We start from the raw sequence: 22,676 nt of genomic DNA, 5'->3' as shown, positions 1-22,676 counted from the left end.
GTCGATTGCTTACACAACCACAACAGAAGAGACTCGCTCGCCGTCAATGCATTACCCGTCGATAACACACACCTGATCTACCACGCCGCTCTCTTGCAACGGGAAATCCGGTGCATCTAGTTATTATCATCTCGGCCACCGCCTCTCGATGACAAAGATACATTAAGGTAGGCAATCTAAGATGGAGCATTGTGTAAGGTTCTTACAAGGCCAGGTCTGTACTAGCAGTAAACAAGTACCATACACTGAAAGTTACAACTCCTTTACGCGATCATACGGCAACGCTGGGTATAGCGTCGTGAAAGGTATTATTTTTATTTTTTTCCTGTATTCAATTTTCAAATGCTATACAGGTAGGTAATTTGAAATGCCCGTAGGGGGTAATCATGTATGCCGACGGCGTCCGCCTGCACGATACGAGTGGCGCAGCTTGAAGGGGGGAAGCAAACCATGGAGGTCTGAAATATCCCTGTTTGTTCCGGTAGCGAGTCGGATGCACGGCAGTGGTAAGGTAGGCTATGATACAAAGACTGGAATTTCCCGGCGGCGCGGTGCGGCCACTGTCTTTTCACCGACCCAAGTCAAGCCAAGTGCCGTGGGGGCCACGGTGGGAGCACTCTGTGGAGGCATCCTGGTTTGGCATTAATGGAGTCGCTGGTTGCGAAGGGTAGTGCGAGGCGGCCGCCTCCCTACCTAGGCGCAGCGCGTGCAGAACACAGTAGATGCTGTTGGCATTGTCGTACGAGGGAACCACGGTAACGGAGGCTGCAGCGGATGCTAACCTGGGCTTGATTCCAACTTGGGCATCCAGCAGCATTCAAGCGCAGCCGTTCATTTGACCGCTCACAGCCTCCTCATGGCTGTAGGATGCTTGCCCTCCTCTATTCTGAGTTGTATGTATGATCACCCCATCATCAAGAGAAGGTAGCCAGATTATCGTTTTGGAAATATGGGGTTTGCCTTCTGCCCCCGGGCCACATCCACTCCGCCCCCAACGGTGCACGCCACCCCCGGACAATGCCATACCGAGGTCGCGGACCACTTAAACGACCTGCGCTTGCAGTCAATCATCTCGCAGCCGCGCATCGGGAGCGTGGAAGCAAACAACCCCGAATTAAGCTTCAAGGGTAAATAGTGGAGTGTTTGTCGCATGTTTCAATCGATCTATTTCCGCAGCAGCTGGGGTGCCTCCCGCGCCTCCAGTCCGGGGTAAAGTAGCAGGCCGGAGAAAAGAAACACCAAACAAGCCTAAACATGGCGCTCCCTTTCGTCATTGTCGGTTCACCGGCTCGCCGCGCCATGATCGCCCTCAGGATCATTCATTGGTCCGGACAAACGCGGTGCTGCCATTCTGCGCGGCTTCCGGCGTCCCTTATTTTTGGAGGGTGCTTTGCTTCGGCTCGACGAGAAGCCGCTGCAAAAAGGGTCCGAATCGGGGGTCTCGCACCAGGGTTCAGTGAGTGGGCCAATCGTGAATGGCAGCCGGACGTCAAATTTAGCACTGACCCCGTTCTGAGCTTCCTGCGTCTGGGTTAGCCAATTGGATGCGCTGAAAGCGCAAAGCTTAAAATCCGGGAGACGATAGTGGTACGGAGCGTAGCGTATATTCATGGGCGTGTTTGCTGGACGTGGATGCTAAGCGCCCGGGCGGCGGCGTCGGGCGCTTGCGCTCGCGCTTGATGTCGCAGATGTTGCCGGTGCCACGAGAGGGAGATAACGGGTTACGTTCCGGCCTGGTTGCTTTGGGGAACACAGAAGCGCTGCGGAACTCGCTCCTCGATGGCGCAACGGCTGGCCAGGCGCGCGGATGAGGCGTGTCTCCTGCGTCAATCCGGCGGATGCGTCAGTTCGCCGATTCTCTGCGACAATGCTGGATAGCATCGCCAAGTTTAGGCGCCACGGCCCCCACTCGCTACCAAGTTGTGCTGTCAATGCTTGGATCGATCAATCCATCGCGTCTGGCAGGTCGAACTTGTGGCTTCCCCAACCTCTCATCGGCATCTGATAGCCAGCCCTCGGCGGCGCGGCCACCGGTCTGGCCCGTCCAGCGCGGCGGTGCCAGTACTTGGGTCCCACAGAAGAATTTATCGAGGAGTGTTGGTGTTTGAGGTTGTCGGACTGGGCCGCAGAACAGCTCAAGGACGGGCAGTGACGGCCATTCGTCTGGTGTCGGTGCGGAGCATAGGCGTCGCTGTTCGGTCTCTTCCCCGCCGTGGTCGGATTACACAGCAATGCAGGTTGCACCGGCCACAATTCCGTAGGAACAGGGGAACAGGTCGGCCCTGGTGCTGGCAGTGCTGGTGCTTGGTTGCCTCAAAGCCTCGGATGATCGATGCTGATGTCGTTCTCTTCGCGAAAATCCTTGGAGCGGCTTGTCCTGTTGTGAGCATGCGTGACACCAGCGCGCATGGTTGGAATTTGATCATTCAGCAGACGGAGGGTGGCTGCTTTGGAATCACATGTCGTCCATGGCTTGTGGGAGCTGTCATTTACACTTAGAGTGAGGGGAGCTGGGGTGGGGTGGAATGACGTGAGGAGAGCCATCAGCCACAACGGAGAAACCCTAATGCAACCCTCCCGCTGAATGTGGGGATGTGCCCTCTCAACAAACCTGCTAGCATACATCACGAAAACGTGTTAGTCCAATTGCATTTCATGCAAATTGCAACACCCCCTTTTCAGCTCACAAAATCAAGAACCCCATCACCGTCACCAAGATGAACGTTGCGTGCGGCCTACGACATGCAGCGGCAGTGTTTTCGGGTGTGCAGCTGTTATTGTCATGTCAGGCCATCTCGAAGCTCCAGCGATGCTCCCGCCTCCCTTGAGCTGTACACTCCTGTTTTGAAAAATTCCAGAGCCTGCGCAACCATTGGACACCGTCAAAACACGGCTTCGGAGCAATCCAGCTCAGCCGCCATCAATTGGTTGGTCAAAGCAAGTCTCCTCCAAGACATACATTGGCCTCAGCTACCCAATCACGGCACTCGCAGGGCCCGATGCATTCCATCCAGGTCCCACCAAGCGGGCCGGATTCGGAAAGGATGCGGCCGACGTTGTTGCTCGGTGGCCTCCGGGTTCCCTTCCGGGGGCCCCTCCTCCGCGTTGCCAAGAGCCTGAGGGAAGCTTGTTGGGATGAGGGGGTTGCGGAGGGTACCACCTTGCCCCTTCCGACCAGAAATCCCGACCCCGACGTGACCGCTCCGCCGTGCCGTCCAGCACACACCGCCACTTTCACCCCTGGATTGTGAAGGTGGCGCCGCGGGGCGAGGGAGTCGGAGGAAGGGAGGACTTCCCCGCGCAAACAAACGGCACCTCCCTTGCCGAGCTGGAAAGAATTTGTTGAATGCGAAGCTGCTGTGGATGCAGCCACTCGTCTCCAGATGCACGAGAAAGGAGAAGTTGCATCGGAGAGAGTGTTCAGTGTAGCCATGCTCTCGTCCGTGCTGGTCATGGACACGTTCCCCTCGAGCACCGATATTGTTCCCAGTCTGGAGAGCTACTATATCACCGGCGTTATTGAGAAACTTGCTGGAAGTTTGTCTAGCGCCGGCTACTTGAAACACCAGGGCCGTTCGCAAAACTTCGGGCCCTTACCCGCCAATCGACGGGGCGATGTTTCGTGGGTAAGACGAAGTGTTTTGACAATTGACCCATCGGTTTCCCCCTTGACAGATGCAGACCTGGATCGCTCTCAACCCGGGTGAGCTTGTTCTGTCAATTACTTCGGGTGCACCACTTCCCGGTATGATCCCGTAACCAAATCATGGCTGAGCCCAACCTTATCAACAGTGACGCATTAAATTCCGATCGGTGAATCCGTCACCTCGGTTGCTCAAGCGAAGCGGGGGACAGGGGTGCGCCTCAACCCTGTGCAGGCCAGAGGCACAGTCGGAGATCAGTGTGTGATACTAGAAATTCAGCCTTTGTATCAATTTATTCTGCACGTCGCCTTGCCCCTTGACTACCTACAGTTAGGTACAGTAACCTGGCAACATGCATCACAAGCCGGTCGTGCGCTGCATCCCAAAGAGGAGCGTGATAATGTCACCATCGGCCTGATGTCGGCGCGGGCAAGATCAGGGGCCGGCCTGTCTTTGTGGCCTTGACTGAGCAATTTGTATCGGCCGGCCTTGATATTGCTGTACTGTCCTGCAGGAGCAAGCTCATGTGGCTACGTGGAAAGGGCACGCGGTCCCAAGTGTCAAGTGTTCGGCTGCCGGTGTAACCCTCCGCATGATACGTACAGTACGAGTGGGGGGTGCACGGTGGTCAACTCCAGATGAGGGCCATTTGGTAAACGACAGCGGCAGCCGAGGCTAGGCGATGCTGCAAGAGACGATAAACGAAGCTGTTTAAAACACAGGGAACCCCATGTCCGATCCTCCCCCAGTTCCCGAATTCGATAACCAGAGCTGGGGATGGTGATTGATGTTTTGTGATGTTTGAACTATCCGTCACCGGCGTCGTTTCGTTTCATCAAGATGCAGGTGCTGGGCGGGCTTGGCAGCCCTGTTCCAAGGGTCGTTCAGGGGTTGCACGCGGTGCGTGCGTCCCGTGCGTTTCCCCTAACTCCTCTGCCACGACCCGGGCTATGTGAGTGATGGATTGGGGCGAACGTTTCTGCCGCAAAAGTCGATCGTTTGCATTCGCATCCTGATTTTAATAAGGCTTCGTCGAGCTCGTGCGGTGTCTTTCCAGGGCTGCCCCGGCGTCGATCTCCGGGCACTTGCAGCTCGTCCCCTGGAATTGCCAATACATCGTAGCTTCGCATTTTGCTCGAGCTGAGCGAATAGTGTCCACTTGTCCATGACGTTGAACACAAATCATAATTGACAAAAACCCCGGCAGTTGCAGCCGCCGCAGTGTATCTTGGAGTTCTTTTCCAACTCACTAACCCGCAAGGCAGCCACGAGAAAGCTTAAAGCGGGTTTCTCCATTGGTGTTGTTCGAGGCGGGGGTGCTGATGCTCGATTGGATGCTCGATTGGGCCAGATCGTTACCGTTACCTCGCACTCAGTGCCTGAAATGCAGGTTCTCGGGTTCTCATGACTCAACAAATGTCAGCCAGCATGCAAACCAAACCCAACATCAGTTCCAACCGATCATCTGAATGATTTGCCACAGTCAGTCCCAACAACCCCTTGATCCTCTTCCCGGGGTTGAGCCGCTTTCGGACAAGACACAAACCCCTCGCTTGTTTCACGTCTGAGCGCCGGGATCGCAACCTGCCAATGGCAGCCACCGGGCGCCCGATCGCTCACACTCCAGAATCTCGCGTGCGGAGCTGCCAGCCATTCATCAATCGCGTTATGCACAGCGCGGATAATGCATGAGGGGGAATTGCAAATCGCTAGCCACTCAAATCAAGGTGGCACCAGACTTTCCAGGGCGGAAGAGACTTTCCTCATGACTCGGGCCCACGGGTCAATGTCTAATTGTCAAGTGTCGAGGAATGGTAGATGCGTCTTGGGGGTTGGTGATGGCCACGTCGTGCATGTAAGCGTCTTCCCACAACGATACTAAAGGCACATGGTTCCCAAGGGTGACCCCTCATCCTTATTGTAACTCCCTGGAATCCGCAATCCAATATTTTGTCGTTTGGCAGGAGCCCAGGGGATTACATCGATCTGACTTCCTGACTCGGCACAGCTCCCTTGGGACGACGCTCGGTGCTCCATTTTATCTCTAACACCAAGAACCCCGCGATCGAGGCTGGTCCCAAAGACGAGGGAAAGAAAAGGGGAAGCTCGCTCAAATTCCACCGACAGACAGCCGTCACTCTCCCTTCTCTGTAAGTTGCTGGCGCCTTCTTTTTTTTATTTCTCCCTGCGAATGTGAGTATCGAGTGCCCGGCGACCCCTCTGCTGCCTTGCATCGAGGGGCCTACAAAATTGGGACGACAAACCGCATCCATCGACATCGGGTGTCATCCCAACGGCTCGCGTACAGGCAGAAGCAAGTGCAAGTCCAGGTTTCCCTTGGTCGGGGCCCTCACCGTCTAAAGAAGTGTCTACGACGATTCCGTGCCTCACCGCCGGCACATTTCCAACAAGAAGCTTATTTCGGAGTTGCAGTAGCAGGAGTCTGTTGACATTTTGTCGTCGACTTGCCTCATTGGACGAATCGCATCCCCAGCCATCTCGGCCCAACTCGAACGGCTTTTTTTACCCATTCGCCCGCTTGACAGTAACCCCACCCCGCTCCGCCCCCCCTTTGCCGCTGCGACAGGAGTCGCCAGCACGAATCATCCCCAGACGCCGCCTGACAAGTCGCACCGGGCGACTGCTCGAACACGCTGGGCTCGTCAAACCGCACAACGCTGCACCAGCCGACCGCCACTTTGTTTTGGCGCGCGACTGAACCCCTGGCAAGCTTTACCGCGGGCCCGCATCTTGGTGCAACTTCTTCTACCATATTAACCGTCCGGAGCCCTCGAGGGCCGGATCCAAAATAACGAAACGCAGCAGTGCAGCATAGCTTTTTCTTCGACGCAGGACGCTCCACGGCAGCGCCGGGTTTTTGTGCAGCCCCCCTTCCATTCGTCGCCCTCTTCCCATTCCGCTGGCTCGGAGTTTTCCAGTGGTCACCATCCCACCCAAGGTCCTGTGCCTACACTTCCTAATCCACACCACATCCGACGGCATCCCACACCGGCAGCTTTCGGCATCGTCGACCGATCCAAGATTCCACACTTGTCCCGCATCTACTCAACAATTAGTAGAGCACAGACCAGAACGGGCTAGCTCCAATTTTAGCAGCATCTTGTTGTTCTGACTCGCACCCCCCGGACTTTTTTGTCTTAATCGGCGGTCGATCGTGTCGGTGGTTCCCGGGCATCGCATCGCCAGCTGGCTTTAATTACCCCGTCGCGACCGCCTCATCGTCGAGGTCGCCCCTTCGTGTTCGAAACGGACCCGACTCCGCCGTTCAGCTTTACCCACCGAACAATTCGCGGCGGTCCCTGGCAGATTGATTTGCTTTGCGATCCTCGCATCTGCTACCCTCAGCCACTTCGCGAGGGCCCGTTGTCCGCGTCACCAAATCTCGGAGCGCCGATCCACTTTTCCCGAGATCGCCACTGACCTGGGTCAGCTCTTTTAGCTGTCTGTCAATCTCGTTGGGTTGCTTGGCAGCAGCTGGCTCGTGTTTGCTTGGAAAAACCGGGTGCACTGTTTATCCTGCATCTCCGAGATCCAAGCGAGCAAGATCCGCCGCAGTCCGTCTGCAAGTTTTTTTGCAGGTGCTGAATTTCTGCCCGAGGCATTTCCTTGGTTCGGCCGGAGTTGTCCGTCAGGTGCTCGCGGCTCCCTCTCGGCTCATTGGCCGGGGTTTGGACTTGGCACACTTTGCCTCCCACCGTCACCGACCCCTGTCGCATTCCAGGCTAGGCGAGCCCCCAAGCCTGGACCCGCTGATCGCGCAACCCAACCGCGCCGACCACTACTGCGGGCCACCACAACACTGCCGGATTGCCCACGCACCCCCCTGCACCCACCCTGTCCGCCTGGGTCGACCACCACCTGGAACGCCTGCGCTCAGCCTCGTGGACAGTGCACGTCACCAAAGCCACCGGGACACGCAGCAATAGGCTCCCTTGCTTTGCTTGCGGAAAAGCCTGTTCAGGGGGCCCACGGCTTTAACAGCAAAGCTGTGTGTTAGCCTTCCCTCCCGGCTTGCCGAGCTCATCTACCTGGCCGATCCTCGGGCCTTTAACACATGAGCTTTGCCGCCTGCATGCTCATTAGTTGTTGACACACGCTCATCACGCTGCCCAACTTTGCTTTGGGCACATTATAAGTCATCGCATTTCGTCATCTCATCACTATCTTGGGTCCCCCTCTCTCCAACACATCCCACACAGGAGAGAAAGCAGGTTCTTCCTCGCCTGTCAGCAACGAAAGTTTTGAGCCCCTCGTGACACAGCAACACTCACCCCCACCGACACATCTACCAAAACCCACCCATCACCCACCCACCCACACACACAGACATCTACCGATATGGAGTCACTACCAACGACGCTTAGCTCGGCTGAGCTCAATGCCGCCGCCCTAGAACATTTTATCTACAAGCCTGTCGACAAAGAGATGATCAGGTTCCTGGCGAACGCTGCCGTCAACGTAATACAATGCGATCCGACAATGATGCCGCCGCCGGCAACCGAGACAACCCGGTCGAGGTATCCGTCGCCCGCAAGGACGCCGTCACCGAAAGCAGTACGATCCACCGACGGTGCCCTCCCAACCCTTGAGGAGTTCATCACCCAGCTGGTCATCTCGTCCAACGTCCAAGTGCCGACTCTCATGTCGACCCTGGTCTACCTCAACCGCCTAAAATCCCGCTTGCAGCCCACGTCCAAGGGGCTTCGCTGCACAACGCACCGCATCTTCCTCGCCTCGCTCATCCTCGCCGCCAAGTACCTCAACGACAGCAGCCCCAAGAACAAGCACTGGGCCAACTACAGCGTCATCCAGACGCAGGCCTACAACTTTGGCTTCAACCGCACCGAGGTGAACCTGATGGAGAAGCAGCTGCTGTTCCTGCTGGACTGGGACCTGCGCATCACCGAGGATGACCTGTACCGCGAGCTGGCCCGTTTCCTATCCCCCATCCGCAGGGACATTGAGGAGCGCCACGCCCGCCGCATACGGCGCCAGGCCGAGAGGAAGGCCCAGGAGGAGTACGAGAGGAAGCTGCAGATGGAGGCCCTGGCTCGGCAGCGCGAGCGCGAAGAGGAGGCGGCCATGTGGCTCGGCAAATCGCAGTCGGCTTCGCACCGTGCTCCCGCCGAGACCAGCGCCTACGTCACGCCCCCGTCGTCGCGTGGGAGCTCCCGCTCCCGCTATGCCACCCACAGCAGGACGTCATCCAGGGATGTCTCGCCGCCGGGCTTGTACAGCAGCGGCTCGTCGTACGCGGGGTCGACAACCTCGCGCGCGACCACCCCGCTTGGGGAGGAGGACATTGGCACCGCCACGCACCAGCCTTACATCTATGACCCGCAATCCTACTCTCGCCACACGGGCGAGCTGTGCCACTCACCGATGGAGGTGGTCCCGGACGTACCCGAGAAGGACGCGATTTATGGCCATGGGCGGAAGGCGTCCAGCCATGCGAGGAAGCCGCAGATGCTTCCGTACGAGATCAGCGCGGACGATCTCAGGAGCCTGGAGGATGGCGGGCGGAAGAAGATGAGGGGCGTCTGGGGGAGGGTGGTTGCCGGCGTCACTGCTGTCGGTGCGATGAGGGGTTAGAGGACAGCAATCAAAGGAGAGAGCAATTTTTTTTTACGGTCACGACGGTCACGACTCTTGAGCCTGTTTTGCTTTTCTTTTGTCGTCTTTGCATACCTGGGTTGGGCGGTCGCCGGTGCATTGAGTGTACCCGCCCCGCTTCACCCAAAGCATGGCGTTGGTGGCTTGGGTCATACTTATTCCTTTTTTTTTCCGCGTGAGAATACTGTCAAAAAGCGTGGTGTTCTATACATGGGTGGTGGTGCATTGGATGGGATGGATACCTGCTAGAATTTTTTGTTCTGGACTTGACTTGGGCTGTAGAGAAGGGGGGAATGTGTGGGCATTGGTGATGGATCCGGGTTGGTGTTCCTTTTTGGCATCATCGTCACCATAATGTTGGCACATGACGGGCATTGGCTGGGTTAATCACGGTTCCCTTTGTCTATCTAATGCTCGCTGCTTCCCTCGGGAGTGGGCGGCGGCGTTGGCGTATACTTAGTGTAATAATGAAGATGATGAGATACCTACTTACTATATTACTGAAATGCCTTTGCTGCCTATGCTGGTATCTACTGTGTTTGCGCACTCACGCATCATCTCAGTTCTCCGCCATGAGCAGACATCACATGCGCTGGGCCATTCCCCTCACCCCATGTCCCATGGATGACTCAACGGATGAGGAGTAGAGTAGCCTGGAACCGACTAGCAAAAAGCCACTCCCCCGCCTTTGCGAGACGTGTGATGAACGGCTGGTGACAGGCCAGGCCAGTCAAAAACAAAACAGGTGATGCGTCCTGGATGCCCAATCGGGGGTGTCGGGTGGCTGTTACGGGTCGTTTTGGTTGTTTTGTGTTTTTTTGAAGCGGCTCAACGCCTGCCACGTTTCACCGCGTGAATTTTCTTTTACGGATACAGCTGGATAACTCCCCTACTTTACCGCACCCTACGTGAAACGAAGATCCCTGTCTTTTCTGCACTCTGCCCTCATGATGTCGCCTGCGTCGAATGGGATTGTGTCCGCTTTCACTGCGCTGCCGGACTGACGCTGACTGATTGACTGATTTGATCGGGAATGGGTCTTGACGTGCTGTTTTTTATTCGCCACTTGGTTACGTACGTACTGTGCATACGAGGCTTTAATTCCCGTGGGCCTGTTTGCTTGGCCCGCCACGCATGAAGTTCATACGCCCCCCCGGTCGGTTTTGTCTGATGCACTGATGGACTGATGGATTGGCCTGTGGCCGATGTGGGGTCCGGCCCGGAGAGATGGCCGTGTTTTTTTTTTTTTTTTCCCTCTTTCTGGGAGAGGTCAGGTTGGATGGCGGAGAGCCGACGGTCGGATGCGGAGGTCTTCGTCTGGGCCCCGCGGTCCGGCGGGCACGGCTCGGAGGGCTCGGGTGGGGCTTGGCATTGGCAAGATGGAATTTGCGTGGCGCCAGAGGGAGCGTGAGCAGACGGAATGAAATGGCTGTGGATGCGACTCCTATTGTCTGAGGCGCGTTGAGGCTCTGCTGGGCTTATTTCTTTCCCGGGCGAGCTGATGATGTTTCGATACGCTATCTCCCGATACGCACACAGTGAGCGAGGTGGGATGAGTAATGCGTAAAATACCTTACTAAATAAATGTTGCAGCGCCATCGGCTCCCGCGAGGCGGAGAGAATAAGCATGCGCTTACTTCGTACAGGGTAATTAATTATTGAGGCTCACCCCGGATTTGCACAGGGTTGACTGCAAGGCAGCTTTGCTGAATGCACGGCACAGAAACGCCACATTGAAATAGTTGCCATTTTGGGATGCAGTGTGTCAATCGGGCTCGTTTGGTCGTTCGGGGTGCAGGCTCCTTTTCGGTCTGGTGGCGATCCAATGTGCAAAGCCTGAGGCGCGTCTTCCTCCCTGCGCTTGCGATGCATCGTACGGTCTGAACGGTGAGGGGTGAGGACGCAGATTGCCCGCCGAGGCAGTCCCGTAGGGTTGACACTGATGGGTTGAATTGGCTGGTTGCGGCACGTGCGTGAGATCCGATCAAGTCGCACAGAATCTGATAAGCCTGTCTGTCACTGTAATTCTTCTCGAGTGGTTCTCGGCATAATGACTTCGCCTTTCTCAATCGTTTTGTAAATCTTCAACTAGCAGCTCGCTCTTGGACTGCTCCAACAGCATTAGCGGCATGAGCAAGTCGATGCCAAGTTCGGTAAACGATGTTTCGTCGTCATGGAGCTTCTTCATCTCAAAACCCCGTTCCCTACTGATGAGGCGCAGGCAGTTTACAATCACAATAACGAGGAAGTCTTGCCGCTGCGACGTCGCATTGGTTGGCTGCTGACGTGGTTGTCACGCGATGTTGTTGCTGTTGTTGCCACTGGTTGTGTTTAGAGCAGGAGTGAGATGCCGACGGCACCCGGCGCAGCAACTGCAGGTTGTGGCTTTGGTTTAGGGATGATGGGAGTACTGATGTTGTTGTCCCGTACAACGCGCGGCATAGGCATGGGCGGCCTTTGCAGGGGTTGCGAGTATCAGTGCTAGGTAAAGAATTATCTAACTCCATAGAAGGGGGGTTCTGCAGGTGATGGGCTTGGAAATCTCGTCGCGTGAGTCTATTGCCGAGGGAGCAGTCCAGTGTGCTGTGCTGAGCGACCCTGCCGAGCTTGCCTCTATTCGGTACTCCTTCTGCAACACCGCTTACACCTGGCCAGAAGGGGAACGGCTGGAGCTAGCCCTGGCACTGTCTGGCCACGACAGCAGTAGTGCTATAACAGAATAGATCTATAGTGTGATACGGGGATGAAGATAGGAGCGGTGCGGTGGCTATGCCCAACTAATTAACTAAACTTTGCTCAGCCTCCCTTTTGATTACGCTTCCATCCCCCCAAAGCAACATTAGAGGCAATGAAAAACAAGGCGCCCAAGGCACACGACACACCGGCGAAAATCTTGGTGTTCTGGAACGGGCCGTCTCCCTTGGCGGCGAGGATGGCACCACCGATGGGCGATCCAGTGAGCGCCGCTACCGCAGCGATGGAATAGCACGTTCCCGTGCGTGTCCCGATCTGTTGTATGGGTGAGATATGCCCAATCAGAACCGGCGTGAGGCCAATGCCGGCACCTGAGGCAATGCCGAAGAGGGCTGTAAATACGGTTGTGGCTGCGTTGCCCGAGGCTGGAATCCAGAGGGCTAGCACCAGAACGCTGGTGGATCCGGCCATGCAGATCATCATATTGTAGTGATGGGAAAGATGACACCGCCGATTGACGAGCCAGCAACCACCAGGCCAAGAGCCGCGCCTCGCCTCTTCATGAACCACGTTGTGACCTAGCAGATAATCAGGAGCCGCTCTCTCTCGTCTCGGCGCGTATGACGGTACTGACGCAACTGAAAGCGGGAAAAAACACCATCGACGCCCGATCCCAGAGCGAATGGCCTGGCTGAGAAGGATCTGGTAATAAGCCGTCGATATGCTCGTCATCATTAGGCCGAAGGCGTGCAAGAACGTGCCGGCGGCGAGGAGAAGGGCGGGACGGTAGTCGTCAAACACTTTGCCCACTACTATGCCAGAAAATACCATAAAGAATACTGTACAATATCAGTATCTGCCTCACACTCGAGCATAGATTGCGACGATACCTTGGAAAGCGGGAATCCATGCAATCTCAGACGGCGTGTAGGCACTCAATTGATTCAGCTGGTAATGCTGCTGGAAGATGCCAGCGCAGTTGACCCATCCGAACGAGACAAAGAGGCAGATTGAAGCGCCGCTCACCGTCAACCAAGCCCGGGCGCCGCCTTCGGTGAAGTCTCCGTGAGTCCCAAGCTGTGGGGTTGACGTGTTAGGAGTTACGTGTGCAGTCACCGAGTCGTTAATAGCAGGTAACTGGCCTCCGCTGCTTGAATCCCCGCCCTCAATGAGTGGCGGCTTGTAGCAGCGCTCCTAACCAGCGCCCAACTGTTGCTGACTGGTGGTATATAAGTACCTTTGAATATGAAAATTTAAACCTTGTGCTACTCCTCTTGGGTTTGACGACAAAAACTTTTGTATGTAGCGTGGATCCATTGCTATTGAGTCTCAAATGCTTTCCCCACCTCCGCCTGCGGGTGCTAGCTATTAACGTCTAAGCAATATCTGCTTCGTCCTGGACTCTATTGGAAGCGCGGCAAAAAAGCAGCTTCTGAGACGGCCAAGTCGAGCCGAAGCCCAGGGAAGAAGCTCCTCCGGATCCGTAAAGACTACGGGTCCGAGACATTCTGAGATCACTCTTTCCGTAGAAAGAGAGCAGCAGAACCTGTTTGATTTATACGATCTCTATGAGTTCCCAAAGACTTTTGTCAGTAGCTTCCTCAGCGAAAACTCCCTTCATTAGGCTGAAACCGTGACCATAAGCGCTCCCAACCAAATAATACCGCCCTGTTCCCTTCGCGGGCCGTAGGATTAGATCAGAGGTGCCTTTTGTCCCGGGCAAATACACACACATCACCAGCACGAGCCGGAGAGGGTGTGGGTGGTAGACGACCTGAAGCTGTGGTAGCAAGTGCACGCTCCAGGACGTTATCTCGGAGACCAGTCGAATACATTGTTGCATCGATATGTGCTTCAGTATTTATTCCAGAAGCAGCAATGATTCTCTCGTGAACGGTTGCTTTTGCCCGCAAGCCGGAGAGCTTTCGGCAAGCCGTGTATTGCTTCTGTCCCCGGCCAATCAACATAGCCTCGTCTGCCATACCATTTTGGTGCAAGTAACAGCCATAGCCGGTGATTAGAGTGAGACAAAAGGCTTTTTCCAGGGCGTTGTCGCTGTCTGGGCTGGAATCAAAAGAACTAGACTCGGTAATGCTTCTAAGGCCAGGCCGGCTCAGTACGTGACACATTTGTTGCCAAAGGTGATCAAGATGAATCCCCCCGAGGGCGCCAATTATGAGTCCATGTCTCGGAGCTTAGCCGAATGTTTCTCTGGGTAATTTCTTCAGAGCCATGCCAATTCATCGACAATTCGCGCCGGTATAGTGAGAATATCAGGCTGCTCAACTCTCGTTTGGCGCATCCCCGACTCGCCTGCCCTGAGCCAAGTGTTAACATGGGCTACTGGTGTCGTCTTTGCGCTATTACCCAATCTCGAAACACAGCTGGGAAGGCTTGCCTCCTGGATGTCGGCGTCGGAAGTGTGATGTACCGATAACAAAACACATTAGGCTTCTCTTGGATTGGCCAGCAGTGATGTAGCTGCTGTCAAGAAAACTTCTTCCGAAGCTTTAGTGTAGTCGGCTCCGCAAACATGCCCGTCGTCCCGTCATCCTTGTGCACGGAAGCAAGTAGATTACCGAGGAAGGCGTAGATGTAGTCCATGCCAAATGTTGCCCGCAATGACCTCGCAACCTCCAAGATCTCTACCATGGAGTCCCCAGCAAACCCAGACATTTTCTCCCGGAAGCAATGGCACGGTATTGAGACTTCCAAATTCCTTCGACCGGGTAGGCCCCGTACGCACTCGTGGCGATCCCCGTCCACCGACCAAAACCCCCGAACCACGACGTCACTCAACTCTGGGCGGCAACCGAGCGATGAAACAAGCTGTACAAGCTCGACAATCGGCAATAGGTGACTACCCCAAATCAGGTCGCACTGTTTTGCCACGGCTACGTTCTGTACAACCCATACCCTCTCAAACCCCGGCAGCATCAATGGGGTATCCGCAAGGCGCCAGCCTGTCTGGGCTTTCGCCCATGCTGGCATCTCCAACAGAGGAGCCCGGCTGATATGCCCGAGTTGGTCCCAATAGGGGTCCAAAAAGCGGTGCATGGCACCGGATGAATTCGAAGTGCCCCCCCTTGCCACGCCGGCCCCGTCTCTACCGAGCTAAACTATCACGCGGGAAGCCTGTTGGTGGATTTGACCCATCAACCGCACCTGATCGCTCTTTTTTTGCCATTATCTCGCTGATTGATGCATACCGCATCAGCCCAGATCCATCGTGAGACCACGGGGTAGCGCAGCGCACGCATTGCGTCGTTGAGGTTGGTACTACTGTGAGGGTTTTTACGTTACATTCGACTAGTACCTTGGTCGTCAGGTCTCCCAAGCAGTAGGAGAGGGCTTCGAAACCGTCGGCTGCATCCAATGGCTGCTCATGTAGGCGACATATCGTCTGGTTTGCCAGTGAGAAGTTCTAGGATGCGAATACAGCGTTGCGCTGGTAAAGAGCAGTATTTAAATTCCGAGAGGGGTGGCAGGTTAGATTGTATCTGTTGGAGCCGGTTGGGGCGGGGCTGGTTGGTCGTCATCTTGGAAGGTTTCTGCGGAAGAGAATCGCCAGCATCGGTTTGTTCTCCGATTGAAAACATGGTTCACAACCGAGAAAAACGCAGTGGACAAACTCTGCCAGGAATTTACGAGTGATCCGGAGAGATTGATGACGTGAAAGCTTGATAGAACGGAGAAAGCTCTCCCAAACTTTGAGGTCTGGTCGTGATCTTTATCTTGCCTCTTGAACAAGCGCAGTTCGGCGGAAGAAGGTCGAACACAATTTATTCTTCATCTCTAGTTGCATTGCGGGTGTTGGTTCCATCAATACTATCCGCCAAGGTATATTCATCACCCACTTGTCAAATTCAGCCGAGCCGTTGATCACGGCTAGGCAGCAGTCAGTGTCATCATGAACTTCCTGTTGTTAATTTACTCGTAGTGTAGGTATAAATGATTTGCACCATATCTTTGTAAGTACTCACGAGTTGATCTATAGGAGGGAGAGTATGCCAGTCATAGACACGACGAAGCTCAGCATCGACGTGGATAAAAAAGAATGCCTCTCAGAATAGCCATAACGCGTGGAGAGCTCTTGGATCGAGCACACGCTGCCCTTTCCCTCGTGACAATAATATTTGAAGGAGATACGCTCTTGTAGAGTCCAGTGCATTTTGATTAAAGCTCTCCTTTCACATTGCTGGATCAGCTCAGCTTCCATCTCATTATCCGACTCGTTTCTTCTTTCGTTACATTTTCCGCAAGTCTCGGGATATCTGTATGCTCGGAAACGCGTTTGTTCGGTTGGGGTAGGCAAGCATGTGTTGTGATCCACCTGATGCTGTGTTTCCCACTTCCCGGTCCCTGGATATACCCTAGCGACCTCGCATCTCGACCATTTGCCAGCAATTTCCCAACCCCTTCTCCAAGTCGCTGTCCTTGTGGAACCCTCTCCAGACAGGCACGTATTCGGCCAAGATTTCTGCTGAGATGCGTGCACTGTCGTCTGGCACGAGTAGCGCACCACGGCGGAGAACCCAGTGAAGAGAGTCTCGCTTGACGTACTCTACCGGGCAGCCTAGATGGGCGTACCGAGCTGCGGCTTTGGCAGCGGCAGCGGCAGCCTGCTCCTGCCGCTGTGCTTCGTCGTCATTGTCGTCACGAAACTTGAAGCGTTTACTCAGCCGCCGCCATAGGCTGAAGGGACCCCGATTGGGTGACGTGATGTCGTGCGAATTCATCGTTTCCATCACCTTGGCAAAGGCGTCCCTCTCCTCCTGCGTAGCCAGGCCGGCCTGTTCAACCTGGTCGCGCAAGAACTCCCACCCAAGCCTCCGGTCCTAGCCGGCATCCTCCAGCAGCCCAAACAAGCCGGCGGCGGGCGTAAATATAGTGTTTTCCTTTTTAATGGTAACCTGGCTAAGAGAGCTATTAAGGTGAAGGCTCCTACTCGTCTTATGTGGCCAGTACCTGACACGCTCAGGTACCTTGTTACGCTGGGCGAGAGCGAGATGCGCCAAAAAATCGGAGTTAAGCCGTTGGAAGTGGCGTAGGTATACTTCGACCGGCGGGAAGTGCCGGGGCAACATCGACCAATTCGGTGAAGAGTAGTAAAGGGTGTAGGGAAGGGTAAGCAGCACATATACCAAAAGGTAGCAGATGGTAATTAGTCCTCCAATTAGGACTGCGATTAGTAGCCCTATGGTGCGGAGGACATTTGCAAAGCCGTGGACCGTTTTCAGAAACGCGTTTATCTTCAGGCTATCTTTGAAGCAATGGCAGCTACGTGCTTGAGGTGGAGAGTGCTGAATGGGAGAACATCAATCAGACTCTAAGGGAAGGAGGAGCCTGATGCCCTTATCCGAGTCTATGACGTACCATTGTGGCCCAGAATGAAGATGGGTAACACTAGAATCAATCGGTGGGAATCACTCCCGTTTTGGGAACTCGAGGCTCTGCAACTGGAGGGGTATTGGTTTAGCTGGAAAAAGTTATATTGTAGCTGGGAATATGTTGCGGGGTATTTGGCGTTTGATAAACGACTTCAGACAGGCTGACAGCTTTCAGGCAACTTCCAGGCAGCAGGGCGACTCAGTGAATGAAGCAAACATGAGGAATGAGAGCTTGAGCTTGACCTTGGTTCACTCCAGAAGCAGAAGATCTCGCTTCAACTCACCACCACCGGGTTCGTCCCGGGGTCACGGAACTTAAGAGCCCAAATTATTGACCAAAGATATTCCGAATCTCGGCATTATCCGTCTCAGCAAAGTTTGCGACCATACTTAATCCGTCTGTCTCACACTAGAGTTGGACCCGAATTGCGCTCAGACTGCGGGGGCTGACCGGGCTAGCCAGCCGCACCTGCCCCGTTCTTGGCGAATCCCGGCTGTCCGATCTTGGCGTTTCTGACACAGACAAATCGTTCGTTAGCGTTCCGGGGAAATCGGTGAATGCCTGTGCGTGATGGGAATGCTTGCACACCGAGTGCGCCCGTTCATTTCTTTTTCTCAGGTTGGTTGCCACCAGCGAGTCAGTTCAGTTCAGGAAGCTTACTTATTAACAACGGTCTTCTCTTTCCGGATCTTCACTCTTTTCCCGGATTGCTTGTTTCGTTCTCTACAGCCATGTTTTATCAGCAGGGTCCATTTCTGTCACACTCTCTCTATTGGACTGCCCAGCATGCGTTCGGCAAACGGCAGCATCATCGCGGCATTGCCTCCGCCGCCGGGCGTGATTCCCGACTTTGAGAATGGCGAGAATATCGCTTACCGGCTTTTTATTGTCGCCATTTTCTTTTCCGTCCTCTCCCTGCTCTCTGTCTCGGCGCGCCTATTCTCCGCACACGTTATTCTGAAGAAATGGCATCCAGACGATGGTTTGTTTGCCCACCCCACATGCGTTGAAAAGGCCACGGTTGCTAACCGTTCGGCAGTTTTAATCCTGGTTGCCTGGGTACGTTGGCAACCGCCTCCAGGCTAGACAGGATGCTTCCCATTATCTCCACACAAGCTGACCATATCTTTATCAGATTATCGCTCTTGCAAACTCGGTCATTGCCATGGTCCGTACGTCTCCCCGGATACGTGCTGCTCCTTTGTCCTGATCGTCTCATATGCTGACCCTGGCTGCGTGACCCAGAAACTAAATATGGTCTCGGAAAACACATGTGGGACAATCCCTTGGAGGATTTCCAAATGTTCCTGAAGATCGGCATAATAGGTGGTCCCCTCACATACAACCTTGCGACTCTGTTCATCAAGACCTCTATTCTCAGCTTCTACCTCCGCTTCTCAGTCGAACGGGCTTTCCGGTTGGCCGTCTATTTCGTCATGGTCGTCACCGTCGGCTATACAGTACCGAATGCCATCCTCGTTCTCTACGCCTGCCGCCCGATGCACGCGTACTGGGACTTTGCAGCTAAAATGGCAGGGTCCCAGTGTGTCAACTTTGACGCGACCTTTCATACCGCAAACACACTCAACATGCTTACCGACTTTGCCATATTGCTGCTGCCTATCTGGATGCTACGTCCTATGCAGGTCCCGCTATCCAAGAAAATCGGCGTCGCCCTAATCCTTATGGCCGGCGGTTTGTACGTCTCCCTCGCCTCCGTCTACCCACGCAAACTGTTGAATAGGTACTAACTACCGCATCCACAGCGTCTGCGCCGTCAGCCTTATGCGTATGATTACCGCCCTGATCGGGATCAACGACCCTGATATCAGCTTCCATTACTTGGATAATCTCGTCTGGTGGTACGTACGCCCCCCCCCCCCCCCCCCAAAAAAAAAAAAAAAAAAAAAAACCTGATCATCTCACCACTCTGGTACTCACACAACTTAATGGGACACAGGATTGTTGAAATGGACTTTGGTATCGTCTGCGCATGTCTCCCCTGCATCAAGCCACTCGTCAAGCACTACTTCCCAAACATGCCCTTCTTCGACTCCCCAGATCTGAAGGTGCCGCACGTAACGCTTTCATTCCGACTCTCCAACCGAATCGCCCATTTTGGTCCGCGGTCCACCGAGGACTATGATTCGTGCACTCTACCGACAAGCGAGCCAAAGAGTAAGACCAGTAACATGCTGCGGCCGAAGGCGAGTGGCGGGTCTGGGTCGTCTGGCAGTGAGCATGTCTTGGAGCATGTGGAGAAGCCTCTGGGGCAGCAGAAGCAGGGCCACGGAAACTCGACCACGATGGATGAAAGGTCGATTGACAGCGAGGCTTGAAGTTATCACGGAAGGATGTTGGGATATTGAGATATGAATCAATAGCATTCGTTTTGTTGTCCTTTTCCGCTAGTTGTTAACTTCGATCCATGTTTAGGTCACTAAAAGCACCGAACAACGTCAGACAGGTAGGCCATGTGTGAATGGGAAGACTCATGCTTGCAACAAAGGAAACACTCAAGATGTCCACACTGCTGGAAAATGGCTTTGCACATCGTACGTAGGTGATATCTCGGCCCTTCGGACTTGGATTTCTGGGCATCAAGGCACTTAGTCATAGCTGGTCTTAAACTCCGCCGTGCGAGGAACCGTCCAATCTCTCCCGGAGGTCAGTGTACAAGGGTGCGAAAGGTTGCAAATTGCCCTGTCACCCGCGGGAAAATTCCCCGTATATCTGGCTCACCCGCCCGCATCCCGGCATGAAAAGAAATCCCCAGTCATAACGAAACTGAGAGCGCGCCCGGAATTACGAGGGACACCGACCCCAAACGGGACGGGAGTCGAGGTGCCGGTTTCCCGGCCGTGGGGGGCCCGTTTTCATCCTGTAAATTCGGGTAGGCCGTACGTGACAATTGGTGGCCAGTCCATATTCGGAGATATGGCCTGGGGTACTAGGTAGTAATTGCTGATCGGAGAAGACGCGTCAAAGCACCGGGAATAGCACTGGATACTGCGAACAGTCAGCGCTAAGGATCGTGTGGATCGACCAGGCTAATGTCGAATGTACGGACGCCGATAAAACCGAGAAATGTTAGCCCGAGTGGATATCGTCGTCGGTTTAAGCTTTGCAGAGGCTATTGTTTCAGCGAAAGCAACCCAAGGTTGTAGAAATATTCGGTCAACGGAGATTTCAAGCGCCGATTTCTAGGCTGCCCAGCTATTTTTGCTGGTAGCACGGCAGGGGTCAGGCTGCAGTCATACGGCAGGGCCCAATGTGTTGGTAACCGATGCACCATTCGATGATCCTTCATCTGCCTGGCGAGCCAAGACTGAGAACCCTAGGCACACTCAGGTATTTTATTCTCGGGCGGGTCGCCCATAACGTAGTTCGTTGACCATCACCTCGGGAACATCTTTATTTCGCTCTCGCCCCGGCCTCTCTAGACGCTTAAGTACAGTAATTGATAGAACCACTCGCCGGCTTGCCGCAAAGAAGCAAGCCTGACGCGGCCATGGCCACTCCAACCAAATCCCCACCCCGATTCACCATCTACCGCGGCTTCCATCCGGCGCCAGCCCACGTCTGGTCGCCATTTGCCAACAAACTCGAGGCCCGCTTCCGCCTAGCCGGCGTGCCCTACCGCCTCGACGCCGGCTCCCCGCGGCACGCGCCCCGCGGCAAGATCCCGTACATCCGCATCGAGGGCAGCGACGAGCTCATGGGCGACACGGCCCTCATCACACACAAGCTTATTGACGATGGCATCCTGGCGGACCTCAACGCGGGGCTGACGCCCGCCGAGAGGGCGCAGGACATGGCCGTCCGCGCGGTGCTCGAGGACAAGCTGTACTTCTACGGCATGCGCGAGCGCTGGGTTGACAACTACTACGCGATGCGGGACGGCGTGCTCGCCGCGCTGCCGTTCCCCGTGCGGTTCATCGTCGGCAACCTCGCCCACCGCGCGGCCGTGAATACCCTGCACGGGCAGGGTACGGGCCGCTACTCGGCCGAGGAACTCCGCTGGTTCCAGCGCGAGGCGTGGGGGGACTTGGATGCGCTGCTCGCCGAATCGAGGGCGAGGAATGCTGCGGCCGCGAGCGACAAGCCGTTCTGGCTTCTGGGCCGCGCCGAGCCCTCCGAGGCCGACGCTGCTCTGTATGGGTTCATCACGTCCAGTCTTGTCTGTAGCGCGTACGTCCCTTTGCCTCCTGTGTTTTTCCGTTCTGGTGCGAACAAAGCTGACTGTTCCATTTAGGGCACCGGAAACACAAAAAATGGTTAGGGGCCTCCCGGCGCTGATGGATTACGCAAAGAGGATTCATGCGGCTTATTTCAGCGACTATGACATTTGGGAAGATGAGGTGTAGAAGTCGAAGTTATCATGTATTTAATTAGAAGAAGACCATTGTCGGTTGGAGAAGTAGGATGTTGACGGTGAAAGCCACCACGGCCGGGGCCAAGGACCGAGAAGTGACACTTGTAGCACACGGTGAGAAGCCAATAACATTAGAACTTGCCTGATTTCAGATAATTGGGTTATATAGAAGTTTTTTAAAGATAACCAGGAAGGTTACAAAGTCTGACAGTGAGAACGAACCCAGGTTGGCGGCACAAGGGTATGGCCTCGCATCACTCAAAGACACTTGGACAAACGGCGGAAACTTGGACCCCGCCATTACAAGACTGTAGTGCAAGAGATATATATAAGGTATATAGTATTACTCGCCGCAGATGTTGCCTAAACACGCTCTCGAGTTTACTACGGCCATTCCATACTCAATCCTGATTCCCCATTCGAACCAGCACAACGGTACATCGAGCCATGGAACACCAAACTCTCCTCCTGGCAAAACTGAAGCCATCAATTCAATTCTCGCTGGTTGGCGAAGGGTAGTATGTATATGTGTTCATATCCGTTGCCTCGGCGATGTCATTCGGGGCAAATTTGAGAGTCAAATTATCTTGGCTTTTTCCAATCCAGTGCTTGACTGTTAGCGCCGACGTATACGGGCTTCTACGGCCCCTCGATCTGTCTACCAGGTGAAGAATGACTGGTTTCCACGCAATGCTTTCAAGTCGTCGGTGAGAGCATCAGAGCGAATTGTGCTAAGAACTAGGAGATGCTCTATCTACAAGCACACATACCGGCGGGATGCAGAGGGGTCTCGGTTTTCAGTTGCAGACGGTGACGCAGTGGAAAAGAAGCCCGCAGATAAGCCCTTGGGAGAAATCAGCAATTTAATTTCTCGTCATCTGGCATTTCGAGTGTCCTTGCCATTCGCGAGAACTTCTCACGATCTCGTTAAAATATCA

The 22,676-nt window shown here is 54.7% G+C and overlaps 5 protein-coding genes across 5 annotated transcripts; 3 read left to right on the top strand and 2 right to left on the bottom strand.

Moving 5' to 3' along the window:
* Nucleotides 1-8,003: 8,003 nt before the first annotated feature.
* Nucleotides 8,004-9,257, top strand: PCL1 (PHO85 cyclin-1; the record flags this gene model as incomplete). The annotated part of the gene is made up of 1 exon (XM_071061264.1): nucleotides 8,004-9,257. The coding sequence occupies one exon, from the start codon at nucleotides 8,004-8,006 to the stop codon at nucleotides 9,255-9,257; it is 1,254 nt and encodes a 417-aa protein (XP_070917365.1).
* Nucleotides 9,258-12,074: 2,817 nt separating this feature from the next.
* On the bottom strand, nucleotides 12,075-12,455 carry MFIFM68171_05843 (uncharacterized protein; the record flags this gene model as incomplete). The annotated part of the gene is made up of 1 exon (XM_071061263.1): nucleotides 12,075-12,455. One exon carries the CDS (start codon nucleotides 12,453-12,455, stop codon nucleotides 12,075-12,077), a length of 381 nt encoding a protein of 126 aa, XP_070917364.1.
* A 76-nt stretch (nucleotides 12,456-12,531) lies between these two features.
* On the bottom strand, nucleotides 12,532-13,289 carry MFIFM68171_05842 (uncharacterized protein; the record flags this gene model as incomplete). The annotated part of the gene is made up of 4 exons (XM_071061262.1): nucleotides 12,532-12,550; nucleotides 12,607-12,811; nucleotides 12,863-13,166; nucleotides 13,242-13,289. 4 exons carry the CDS (start codon nucleotides 13,287-13,289, stop codon nucleotides 12,532-12,534), a joined length of 576 nt encoding a protein of 191 aa, XP_070917363.1.
* Nucleotides 13,290-18,149: 4,860 nt separating this feature from the next.
* On the top strand, nucleotides 18,150-19,702 carry MFIFM68171_05841 (uncharacterized protein; the record flags this gene model as incomplete). The annotated part of the gene is made up of 6 exons (XM_071061261.1): nucleotides 18,150-18,345; nucleotides 18,403-18,422; nucleotides 18,499-18,535; nucleotides 18,609-19,062; nucleotides 19,130-19,225; nucleotides 19,324-19,702. The coding sequence occupies 6 exons, from the start codon at nucleotides 18,150-18,152 to the stop codon at nucleotides 19,700-19,702; spliced, it is 1,182 nt and encodes a 393-aa protein (XP_070917362.1).
* Nucleotides 19,703-20,874: 1,172 nt separating this feature from the next.
* Nucleotides 20,875-21,730, top strand: MFIFM68171_05840 (uncharacterized protein; the record flags this gene model as incomplete). The annotated part of the gene is made up of 2 exons (XM_071061260.1): nucleotides 20,875-21,554; nucleotides 21,619-21,730. The coding sequence occupies 2 exons, from the start codon at nucleotides 20,875-20,877 to the stop codon at nucleotides 21,728-21,730; spliced, it is 792 nt and encodes a 263-aa protein (XP_070917361.1).
* Nucleotides 21,731-22,676: the final 946 nt, after the last annotated feature.

Source organism: Madurella fahalii, assembly GCF_045866475.1.
Source record: "Madurella fahalii IFM 68171 DNA, scaffold_3, whole genome shotgun sequence".
NCBI lineage: Eukaryota > Fungi > Ascomycota > Sordariomycetes > Sordariales > Madurella > Madurella fahalii.
This window is presented reverse-complemented; position numbering and strand designations above follow the sequence as displayed.